The sequence below is a fragment of the Magallana gigas genome, chromosome 4, assembly GCF_963853765.1.
Source record: "Magallana gigas chromosome 4, xbMagGiga1.1, whole genome shotgun sequence".
Taxonomy (NCBI): Eukaryota; Metazoa; Mollusca; class Bivalvia; order Ostreida; family Ostreidae; genus Magallana; species Magallana gigas.
In genome coordinates this window covers 36,768,137-36,781,492 of record NC_088856.1, presented here as the reverse complement: position 1 = coordinate 36,781,492, position 13,356 = coordinate 36,768,137, and the positions used below count along the sequence as shown (strand labels likewise).

The 13,356-nt window shown below is 32.5% G+C and overlaps 1 protein-coding gene across 1 annotated transcript; it reads right to left on the bottom strand.

Annotated features, from left to right (window-relative positions):
• Nucleotides 1-8,806: 8,806 nt before the first annotated feature.
• On the bottom strand, nt 8,807-10,531 carry LOC136275057 (E3 ubiquitin-protein ligase TRIM71-like). Its single transcript, XM_066083335.1, has one exon. It carries the CDS (start codon nt 10,529-10,531, stop codon nt 8,807-8,809), a length of 1,725 nt encoding a protein of 574 aa, XP_065939407.1.
• Between the last annotated feature and the right edge of the window lie 2,825 nt (nt 10,532-13,356).

The following is a 13,356-nucleotide window of genomic DNA, read 5'->3' as shown; positions in this document are numbered from 1 at the left end:
TCGTTTATCTAAAACTTTAATAATATACATGTATACTTGTATAGGGTAATTTTTTTTTCAAACCATGACCAAGTGTTAGAAGGTTGTATTTAAAAAAAATTAAAGGGAAATGGTCACGATTTTGGTCAAAAATTAATTTTCCGATTTTAATATTTACAATGCTTCAGAATGGCAGTTTTAATAGGCAACTCGAATTAGAGTGTCATTAGTTGAGTTATAAACGAGTTTCAAAGCATTTTTCGCTATGTAAACAAAGCGTTTGTTTACATTTTGAACGTTGAAGTAAAAACTTCATATTTGAATTTAAAACGAATGTGTTAAACGTTAGGAATTTTATTTGATCATTATAAATGCATTTTTAAAGCATTGTAAATAATAAAAACAGAAAAATAGAATTTGACCAAAATCGTGATCATGCCCCTTTAAACCTTTAAAATATGTTGAAAAAATATTAGGGGCATTCAGCTGGTAATTGTAGAATAACTGCAAAAGCAAGCATGTATAAATCATTGTCATGAACAAGAACAATTACTCCTTGAGGCCTGGTAGTTCGAAAAGAGTAATGATCCATGGGCGGGGGTACTTTTGTTCACAAGGCTGACGTCATTTTGTTAATTTTAACTTACTCGCTTCTTACAAAAACGTATTAAAGTACTCTTTTATTTTTATTTCGGAGATTTTTTATAGGGGTCATTTTAAGGCCACACTGAGAAGTATTAAGGAGGTGAAAGATTACGCTTAGATTGTAAGAATACACGATACGGAAAACAAAATTTCTCAGAAAGAATGTGTAATGTGATTTGATGAAAATTTGAAGAAAAAAAATCTGAAGATGATTTTAATAAATCTGATTATTACCAGTATACATGCACAAAAGAAAAAAACTCTTTTTAACTGTTCAATTTTATTTTCATCAACATCCGTAGTAATTTTTACACATAAGAATAATTACATTAACTAGACATCAAAGTGTTATTGATAGTGTCAATAGTACACTTAACTGTTCATTAACACGTTGCATATACATGTGTATGTGCAATGTACTGAATAACATCTCAAAACTAAAAAGGATGGCGTAATTAAGAGAACGTTTGTTCATGGAATGTGTGTGCAACAATTACATACATGTAAGTACTATATCAAATATAACATAGTTCTGATATAAAATATATAAATGCAGTTTGACTACATTTGCTGTTTAGAAAGTAAAATTTCTGAGCTAGTAAAATAGCAAGTTGATCTAAAGTTAATAAACATTTCATTTGATAAAAAAAATTGTCATTTATAAGTAAATGTAAACAAAATAAAAAGAGAATTAGAAACTGTTAGGAGAAGAAATATTGAAGATTACAGGAACTTGAAATTTCATAGATTTATCCATCATTCCCTATTCTAATAACAAATTCTTAAACCAAAAAAACTTTAAATACCACTATATAAGGAATGGACTTTCTGATCACTTTTAATTGTCATACATGGGAACTCTCTCTCTCCCTCTCTCTCTCTCTCTCTGTCTGTCTCTCTCTCTCTCTCTCTCTCTCTCTCTCTCTCTCTCTCTCTCTTTACTTGGGTAAAATAAAATCATGTCAAAATACCTATTTCTGTTTGTATCGTGAAGAAAATAAAAAACAAATTGACATAATCATAGCATCTCTAATTAGGTAATACCTAAAAAAAACCTACAATGTGCAAACTATAAAATTTAAAGTAATTCTAAATATGAACAAGAACAAAAAAAACCCGATTTTTTAATCACAACACATATTGGTACGTATAACATCAACCTTTAATTTAACAATTTGAAATAACATTGACATATTAATTCAGAGGTCACAACATATAAAATGTTACATTTATCTGATTTAGTTAAATCCACCTTTGAACTTTGAACAAAATGGTATTGGCTTGACTTTGAACCTAGTACACAGTTTTTATCCTGTACGCGTACAGTTCAGAGGTTAGGAAAATAAATGAATCCAAGGACAGAGAAACTATTTCTAACAACTTTACACTACATGTTATAGTAGTTTTTCCTGATCTTCTATTGCATAAACTTAATCAATATTAGACATAAAAATTGCACCAAAAGATGTGTTTTGGCCAATTCCTGATAAACAAAAATATCAGTCTTGAAACAAATTCAGTCACAATGGCTATTATTTTTGGGAATGTTATGCCTGGAGTTAACATTCTATTGAACACAAAATAATACGAATAAGAAACTTTATTACGTGTACAACATAATTGAATAAATTAATGTTAATTATATAACAAATATACTATAGATTAGAGTTTTGAGATCACTTGTTTTAACTTCTCATGCCTCATTAAGAAAATACATACAATATATTGAATAAAGTTATTTCCTACATGAGTACACGACTCCCACATCAGGGTTAACTACATAGTATTAACATCTGATATAAATCATTTCATTTAACTTGTCTAATCTCTTACAGAATGTAAACTGCATCATAATGTTTTTTTTTTTCAAACAAAGTTAAGTGGTTATTTTTATATCAGAAATATTTTATTTTGAGGAGAGTAACAATTCTTTTATTATATTAAATTGAAATTAATGTTGATGTCGTGTAAAATGAAAGTGACGGATTTTAAAATACAACTTTAGTTTCCCTTAAATCAGATAATTTCATGAGTACTTGATAAAGTGTTTCTAGCAGTGTTAAAAGTATATGAATAATCTCCTCCACAAAACAAAGACTAACAAATTTCATTTTAAAATCAACAACTCAACAGATAAACCTGGATATATATATATATATATATATATATATATATATATATATATATATATATATATATATATATATATATATATATATATATATATATATATATATATATAAACATGTATTTGACAAATACCGGTAAATAGATAGGTGTTGCTTGTGATATTTTATGTTGCTTCGTTGTTGATTTGCCGAAAGAGATTTGTTATTTCGCCAAACAATGGCGTAGGTGTCATTCGTACACTTAGATATTCCCACTTCTTATTTCAAAGTCCGGCGATGTAGATTGCAATTAGATAAATAGTATTTTCTTTGTCGTAAAACCTGAAATTAAAAAAAAACATTGTTAAAAATTATTCTAGATTTTCTTCATAGAGAAAGAAAGCATTTTTATTTTTGACTTTTTGCGGTACTAAGATGATTACCTGGCAAATTAAAACAAATCCGTTAAACCTAAGCCAGAGGGAATTTTCTAGCTAATAAAGTTAATACAACAGTCGTGTACGTTCTTGTTTTAAACTAAAATGTAGTCCAATACCTTTATGCCAATTACTCCCAGTCTGAACACATACATGTACTCTGGTTTTTCGGTGAAGCAATTATTTTTTCAATTGAAATGATATTGATGTTAATGAATATCTCCTGTTGGAACTTATTTTACAATCAAGGAACATTTATATAATTTAATTACATCTGCATTATGCATTAATATTTTAGAAACAAAATATTCTCATTCGCCAGTGATGTAGAAAAATTACTAAAATTATTGAAATGCACACATTAATGACCATTTCCTGCTCTAAAGGAAGCTCCATAGCTATTTACCTTTTTTACTTTTTTTGGAAAAGAGAAAATTATGTTTCATTCAGGAATAAATTGTAACAAAAAAATTTCCCTAAAGTACACGGAAGCAGGAAGCAATTTCCGGTAAATTAAGAACTTATAACATAACATGATATAAGCCTAATAATCCTGTGTTAGGCTAATGTTACTTGACATTTAATGTAGTTGATTAATAATGATGGAGTTGGTAACTTTTTGTAATTCGTGTAAGTAATTCATAAAAGTAATTCATGAAAGTAAAAATAAGAACTTAACGTGAAACTGCTGGTAGATAATGTAATCATGATTACAATTAATTCGATCCCAGCAGAACTGATTTGATCAATCAAAGTATTGAGAAGATCCTTATTTCAAACAAGACATGTCTATGAAATTCATACCCCCTTCTTCTCCCCTAGATGCTGTTGGTTCTTTCACTGTTCTATAGGTGCACGTGGTCATTGAAAATCTGACCCGAAATACAATTATAAATATCCTCAGGCCATGGACAGACTTTGTTTGATATTTGATGACCGGCTTCAGCCGAGGGCTTTCCATTGGACCATGGCCAAACAATGAGTTTGTACTGTTGCAATAGAACATGATCTAGCGCTTCCAAAAAATGGCCTAAAGTGAAAACGTTTTCCAAAGATATTTTTTTTGCTTTTGCGAAAGGAGGGTAACCATTAAACTTGAGCACAATGGTTATAACATACATCTTCGATGTATACAGATGTACATGTTTGATCTGTATTTTTACAAGTATACATGTAATTTCACCACTGTTATTAATTTGCGCGTTTAAACCGGGGGAGGGAAGAGGACGATAAGAGTGCCCGACTTTGGAACACAATGCTCGTCCTGCCTGATATAGGAAAAAATAATGGGTTACTTTAACTTTGAAGGAGATGACGGCAATTAAGAAAAAAAAAGAATACTTAGTAATTGAGTGTATGTGTTAGTCTTATCTCCCCTTCATCCATTTGGTGAAGTTCATTCTAAAGCTATTATCTTAGACGTTTGAACAACTTTTGAAACATACATGATATAACAATTCAAAATATAAACGGTTACCTAAAAGCCGAAAACGGACTACAAAACTTATCAACTTGATGACCTCTGTTTGTGGATAAAATATTGTCGTGACAGAAATAATTCAATCAAATTCTTAAATACATGCTTAGACTTTTCTGAAACATGAAGACCACTTCAGAGACGTTGTTTGCGACAATCTTAATTCGACGTAACAAATATGATTGTAAGGGTTCAACTTGAGTGAGTGAACTGTACCCCGAAATCAGTAGTCAGATTTCCAAGGCGTTCCGAGTTTAAAACTGATTTTTTAAAAAAATATCTTTGTTTTGATGTACTGTCAAAAATATGATAAGAAACATTGCAAATCAGGTTTCACGTCATAATAAAGTGCTGCTACAATTAGGACTCCCCAATTACGGCTTTTTAACAGCCCCCGGATTTTATCTTTCATTTGTAATCGCACCGTGTTAATAAGAGTGAACTGAACTACAGAGAAAATAATGCGACTTCAATCAAATCTAAATAAAAAAAAATAGTTTAAAGTTTATATGACGATGATTTTTTTTAAAACATGGCGTTCGATTATCTTGTTCTCTGTATAGCTCTATGATAAGAACACGTTGACTTCAAAGAAAGGCATTGCAAAACAGCCACAGGGGTGGCTAGTGTATAAATTCAATGCTCACACTTTTCGGCGTTAAGGTAGTATTGGGTACCTGTCTTTATTAATATGGATTAAAAATAACATTATAATCAAAATACTTTCACCAGTGTAGAATTTTCGAACTTTGAAATAAATCACCCCCAAAAAAGTGGTTTTTTTTTTTAAAGGTAAAGGGTTCGAACTAATAGCTGACAGATTCATAGTTAACGGTAAAAGCTATTGTGCTACGCTAAGATAACTTTGAGAGAAAAAAAACCTATGCAAAGTGATACTTGATTTCTTTGTTGTTGTTTTTTTCGATAGGAAGTACGTCACAATATGGACATGTTCCATACAACCTTTAACTTACCTGTTTATCAACCAGGAAGAAAAATATACTACCGTAAAGATTTGTTTAGTCTGATATATACATTGTGAATTAAATCTATAGTTTTGAAATCTTTAGAGTAATAATATTTCAAGCCCGTCTGGATATTATCAAACATTTTTTCATTCAACAAAACTGGTTTGAAAACTTGCGCATAGCATTGAACATTTTAAGATATACTACTGTTTGTAACTCAGTTTATTGAGAGCATTATACATGTAACACCTATATTATAGTATTCTTGTCCTTATTGCGAAAACGTACAACTCATATCATTTAGTGATTGAAACAAACAAAAAAGTTATTGCTAGAAAATAACGGTTATGAAATGAACATAAATTTAATTACATATATTTTAAATCATGAAAATTTATACTCAATTTGTTATTCCGCTTAACAATTGTTTTTTTTTTCTTGTGGATTTGCGAACAAATTTTTTTCATTTATGCTAATCCGAAACATTCATCTTTTAAACAACGATTATGCACTTGAACAGAAGAATGAAAAAAAATCAAATTTACAGTAAAAAATATTTCCCCATTATTTTCTATTGTCTTTTTTTCATTTGGGAAATTCTCAAAAGGATGTCCTCAGTATCCTTCCAAAAATGGAGACAATTCTCGATTCACAAGAGATTAAAATTATAGGAATTGTTCTTGCTGGGAGTCAGTTTAATGGAAACGAAACCATCACCAAGACCCGAGAAATTCCAGTCATCATACATCATCAAAGCACATGCCACTTCATCTGAGAATTTCCCCATAATTCCAATCACGCTGATATGTGTTAAAAGCACCATATTTCAGTATGCATTCAGTCATTCGAATCACCCTGTCTTTTTCCTTACCGTCTTTACGTAAATGACCGAGAGAGGTCAGTACTAACCCGCATAGTTGGATTACACTGTAGCAGAAATAGCGTTCCTTTTTTAAGATTCCATTCTTTCGCACGTTTGCATCATAACGACTCCAGTACTATTTTATAAAAGTCCACTAGGGGTTATATGGAGTGTTATGATATTTATGATATTTGCATTGGAAGTTTTTCATCATTAATGTTTACCTATGATTTGTTGTCTTGTGTTGTTAACGTTATTGCTGTATTTTTAAGCGTGTGGCGAGGACGGGTTTTTGTTTATTTTGTGTTTTTAGAAATATATTGTTAAATATAGGCAGTCTTATTAAGGACGTTAAGCTCTATATACCCTCTTAACAAAATAGAATTTAAAAAAGATCATCAATCACCCACACTTGTGTAGATTTAATTTAAAATGCTACATAATTTCACAATAAATCGACTAACATGATTAATTCATTAGCAAAACGTTAACCATTTATTATTCTTTTTTTCTTTTCTCATTTATTTTAAGTTATGAAGAAGAAAAATGTTACTATTAAAGCAGAATGTTTCGGCGATTTTTTAAAAGGGAAACGTGATTTTTTTTTTGTTCTGAAGGGCAACCATTACATTATCAATGCCCCCCCCCTTAGTTCCAAGTCTTTAGCTTAAGGTTTTATAAGCGTGATTAAATTATCATTTCGCTCATATTTTTTTGGTATTTACGATGGCAATTTACTGGTTTGTTGATGAATATCTATCTGCAAACAGTGTTTGTTTCCAAACTGTTCCAGTGTTTGAAAATGTTAGGTTTTTTTTTTAAACCTTTATATTCTGGCTGTTTTAGTAATCGTAGCATTTGGTTGACGTCGTTTGTTTTTTTAGACTAAATTTCTACGTATTTCCTTGTGTTTTGCAAATTCCATTAATAATTGGGTCTACTTCCTTATCAGAGTTACCTCTCTTGGATCGTATCGGAACTAAAATATGCATATCGCCGAACTTGGGGTTTCTTTACATAACGTTAGATTATATACTCTACTTTAGAGACATGATTTTAAAACAAATCTCGTTTAAAAAAACGAGATCAGTCCTTTAAAGATTGCTTGAATTGTTTATTTGATACATTCGTGTATCTGACATTTCAGGTGATGGTATCCCACTATGTTACACTACAGCCTATAATGTGTTTGTAGTATTTTTTATTGAATTCAAAGTAATTATTTTCTAGTCTAAACTTCAGTTAGAAGATTAGATAGTTAGCATTTGGATGAGGGAAGTCTCTTTGTGGTTTTTCGTTTTGAGATGTTGGTGGATCACACTGTGAAATAATTGGGCGAGAGATGGTAGAAGTCTAACGCTGCGCAGCATGCATGCATGCATTGTCCTATTATTAACACATCTCGGACATTATCTTTAATTTTATTTGTCTTAAGGAGCATGTATTTATGACCGAATTTTAACGAGCGTTTGTTGTCGCAGAAAAATTAAGTGACACATACCATTATTTCGTTTGTTTAACGAAAATGATGTACGTTTGGGTTTTCAATTTGCAAGTAATGTTTTGGTTGCAGTTGGAGCAACACACTGAGGTATACTGGCATTTGTCCATAATAACTACCGGTATTGTGTTGCTTTTGTGATAGCGATATCAGTAATTTTTCGGAGTGACCTCCTAGGACACGTGAAAGTGAATGTAACGTTTTACTTTTTCGAGGTTGTTGGATATCAGCCAATCAGAGAACTAAGTATTCACTTATTAGGTTAATCATATAATCATTCAAGGTATACGTACATGTAGCTACATGCAGTTCTATTGCTTACAGAACAAGTCCGCCTAGCAAACACACACACACACTCTTTCTCTCTCTCTCCGATCTTATTCATCTCACATGTGATGCTTAAATAAGATAAGTTACTCTTTTATTTTCTTATTTAGGACAACGTATTAATTAATGCATCTGGTTTTTTAAATATCATATTCCGTCGACCATACTGCACATATTGAGCCATTTGTAAATTAAGTCTTTTTGCTAGCTATAACGGACAAGATTCTAACTAGCAGTTTCTAATATAACTTATAACTCAAAACAATTTGATATTGTTAATACATAGTTACATATTTATTGTCAATTCGTCAGCAAAGGAAAATAATCATTGATAAAAGCCGATACAATGTATTTAAAAAAACATACTCAGGTTTACATGAAAGATGTATACGTATTTCAATGTACACTGTAGATACTGGTAATTGTAAGCTATCACAGCGTTGTTGTTACATTGTCTCACAACATACACACAGTATATAATTGATGTATGGACATATAATGATCACTGTAGATACTTGTACACTATCACTGTGTTGGTGAACAGTTGTCCCACCCAGAGATTGTTTTCATCGTCCACACACACACTACGTGGATACTCTACCCCTTGTTGTGATGTGAGTAGTAGAGACAAGAACTGACCGTCCTGATCCAGAAGATGAACTGTGTTACTGATACCATCACACACCAGAATGTGACCGACTACATCAGTACATATTCCATAGGGTTCAAACCTTGACCTCTGACCTGTGTAGGAGAACCTGTATTGTCCTGATTTATTCATCACCACTACAGAATTTTTTCTATAATCTGATACACAGACATCACCATTGATGTTTTCTGTGATGTAGTGTGGTGTACTATACAGTGCCTGTCCTTTGTTGTCTCTCTGTATGTTCTGTATCTCTGACCCTGTCTTATTGTACCTGGTGACTTTAGCCTCTTCCTCTGTCTTCATCCCCACCAGTATGTCCCCATTGATGTGGGAGGAGTGTATACTGAGTGGTATCCAGCCTCCTGTTTTAATAAATTCAGTGATTGTATTATTCTGTGTTATCCTATTGATGACTTTGTTGTATTTGTCTGTATAGATCAGATCCCCGTCTTGTGTGACTGTGTGGTAGCCTTCATATCCACGACTGGTTTGTATCTGTTGTAGCTGGTTCCCCTGTTGATCTGTTTGGACAAGGTTACCATACATATCACTGACCCAGAGTCTGCCTGATTTACCCAGTGATATATGAGATACACGATCAACATCTGGTACTGTGTACTCCCTGACCTTGGTGGCAGAGGAAGAAAGAGACAGTGTTTGTTTCACGTCAGATTTCTCTCTGTCTTGTTTTCTTTGTTTCTGTGTAGGTTTCAACTGTGTAGAGTCAGTCTCCATGGGCTTTATTTTTCTGTTCTCTGGTTTAGTGTTGGGATCAGTTATTATACCCAGTAGTTTGGCGACATCTTCCCTGCTGTATTGACCAGCAGTAAATACGGGTAGAACTGGTTTGGATGTTATCGGTATGGGTCGAATGCTTTCTGATTTGAGGTTAAGTCTTATTTGATCTATGTTTGAAGGAGATAGGTAACCATAATATGTTTGGATTAAATCATTGAGATAGTTGATGTAGTCATCTATTTTTTGGTTTTGATCGTTTAATGATTCTAATAATGACTTTTCAATTTTGTCGACTTGTTTTATATTTTCTGATGTGACTGTGTTTATCACTTTTTTCACAGATTCAGCTTCAGCCTTCATGGAGGTTCTTATAGCTTCCATAATCTTCTTTATTTCTGTGACATCGCCAGCAATATCTTTTTTCAAATCTTGAGAAGTTGGCTCAAAATAATTTCTAATTTTTGCAATTTCTTCATAACAAAGGGAAACTTTTTCATCAAAGTCTATTTCTAGATCGGTAAACGCATGGCCGCGATGTTCTTTTGTGGCTGTGCATTTGTAACAAATGGGAATTTGGCATTCCTCGCAGAGAAGAACCATTTCTTTTGTGGGGTGGATCTTGCATTTCTCGACAGGTAGTTGTCGTTTGCGTTGTTTATAAGGAACTACTTCATGGCTCTTGGTTTTCTTATTCTTCTGATGTTCATCTCTGCATTGTTCACACAATGGTTGGTGACAGTCATTGCAGTAAAACTGGCAGTTCCTCTCACAGTCTTCAGTGCCACACACCAAATAATGCTGGGCGTCGGGTGGTACTTGGGATTCAGATAATGCCATCTGAAATGAGAAATGTGCAAGTAAATTAAGCCATGACAAATCAGCAAGAAGTCAATCAATTCTACCAACCCCCCTCCTCCACACACACACACACACACACATGTATGCAAGCAAATGTATAAGCATATTGACATCTAGAATAGATTATGAGATATTTATTTGATAAATAATAATTAATCAAATAGATGAGGTATTTGATTTTGTCCATTCCTTATCATTATCAACTTTTTGTATTTCTATACCAATTTTTGAATTTCTAGCTAGGCATTTCTAATAACAATAATTATATTAAGGTACATGTACATAATCATGCGCAGACCCAGACATTTTTTTGCCAAGGGGGTGACTAAGGGGTTTGCCAGTGGGATGGGGGTGTGTAATAATTATACAATGTGGATGAATAAGCTTTAAGTTTCTTGGGCCCACCGCCTCCCCCTCCGTCTAGATCCGAGCATAGTGGCTTCTCTTACTAATCAGTTTTTGACTTATGATCAAAATAAAAACAAAGCAATTCTCATTTGTTTGCTTACCAGATCATTTATTTTACAACAGGGGCGGATCCAGGATTTGAAGTAAGTAAGCAAGTAAATAACTTATTAAAGCGACGTGTGTTATAACAAATTACAAACTGTTATACAAAATAGATAATGAAACACTTGGCCTATTGGACCTATATGTCACTGCAAATACATTTATAACATATATACACAAATTGTGCATTGCGTTTTTATACAGTAATGATTGAATGTCTATAAAGGTAAGATTCAAGTAAATATTTAGATTTGTCTCGGAAAATTTGACAGTAGAAAAATAATACACTCTAAATTTGACATTACTACTGTTGGATTATATCCTACATTATTAAATAATTCTCTTCTAAAGTCGGAATACACTGCACAATAATTCAACAGAAAATGACTCTCGTCTTCTATTTCATTTAATACACAGAAATGACATATTTTTTCCTCAAGAGATTCCCCCTTATATTGCCCTGTTTCAATTTAATTGGGAATATCTCACATCTAAATTGTGCCAAAAATAGATCTTTGATATTTTGAAATGTTCATTTCAAGGTAAATTTCAGTTTTAGAATTTGTTTTAATGCTTTTATATATTCGCAATTTTGGTAGTTGGTTTATCTTTCCTAACCATTCATTTTCATAAGAAAGAAACAGCTTGTTTTCAAATTCATTAACATCACAGACTGATACATTATCATAAATATGTAACAGATTCATAGATTTAAATAGTGATTTAATGCGTGATGTACATCTAGATATACCAGTTTGATTAAAGAACCACAAGAAAACACGCTTTGTTATCCGATTGTCTTCCATTGTCAGCAATCGATTCCATAATCGCACGGCGTTAATACAGTGTCTGTAATAAGAGAGTTTCCATCCAAATTTCCTGTGTAGCGCTGGTGAAAATGTAAATCTGTGAAAGCCTTAGTAAAAACGTAGGGCTCGATTCTGTACCATTTTAATAGAATGATAATTCTGGAGGCCCCACACTCCACTACAAGAATCCAAAACTTGTGCTACACAATTTAAAAAACAATTTTTCAGAGTTGAAATTCCTATTTCTTTATTTTGGAAACCATGCCTTCGAGAGTGCGTCCACCAGCTTTTGATAAAGTATCGGCGTTGTTTTGGAATTCAGTTTTTCATGAAATATTACGACAAGATATAATTTATAATCTGTATTATACTGGAGAATATTGTTGTTAACTTGGAACAGAAAATCGCTTCGAGATCCTTTTTTCCTGATGTTTTCATATTTAGTTTAGGACGCCATTTTGCACATCAGTCAGACACAGTATCCAGTATCTTTTGCAAATTTTCTTTTTAGTCGGATAAAAGAGCAATATCAGCATACAATAAAATACTTAAATTGATTTCGCCCAACGTTATACCTTTCCTCAGTTCTTTAATTTCTTTTGCGAGATCGTTGATGAAAAGAGCAAAAGAGGGTCGGTGATAAGTTGTCTCCTTATCGTACACCAGCTAAAGAAGAGAATCAGTCAGTACACAACTCACTGACTCTTACACACAATACTGTGTTTTCATAAATAAGTAAAAGTAAAAAGTAAGAATCCCCGTCGATTCCATTCCATTATGTAAGAGGGGGAATTTTAAACGATCACGGTCAACTTTATCGAAAGCTTTTTGTAGATCGATGAACGCCACGAATGTTTCTTTTCTATTTTGTATGATACTGTTAAGTGTACAAACGTGGTCAGTGCAAGAGCGTTCATGTCGAAATCCATTTTGCTCATCAGCAAGCAGGTTGTTACCTTCTAAATAAGGTACCAACATATGATTTAAAATGGAACTGTATATTTTATAAATAGTTGATAATAGACTGCACGGTTCCTCGATATTAAAGCGGTACTCTTGTATCACTGTTAGAATCTTTTAAAATAGGACATATGATAGCTGGTCAACAAACAGAGGAAATTATATGGGACTCAAAACATAATATAAAGAGACGATAAAGAACACAATCGTATTTAAGCACTTCATATGGAATTTCATTAACACCTGGGGATTTTCCATTTTTAGATTTCATAATAACATTTTTTAACTTCACCGAGTTCTATTGGTCTGTTTAGGTAAGGATTGTGTTCTTTAAGAGGGTCCAGCATATTATTTTCCATGAAGTTTACCGATTCTTTGACATGTTGGAGAAAGGCGTCATTGCTGGCTATACATCTGTGGACGGATTATATAAGTTACTAAATTATGATTTCCAGACGTTTTGCACATAAGTGGGGTCACTTGATATAGGGCCTGGACCCGTTAGTTAGGCATTATAGTTAAGTG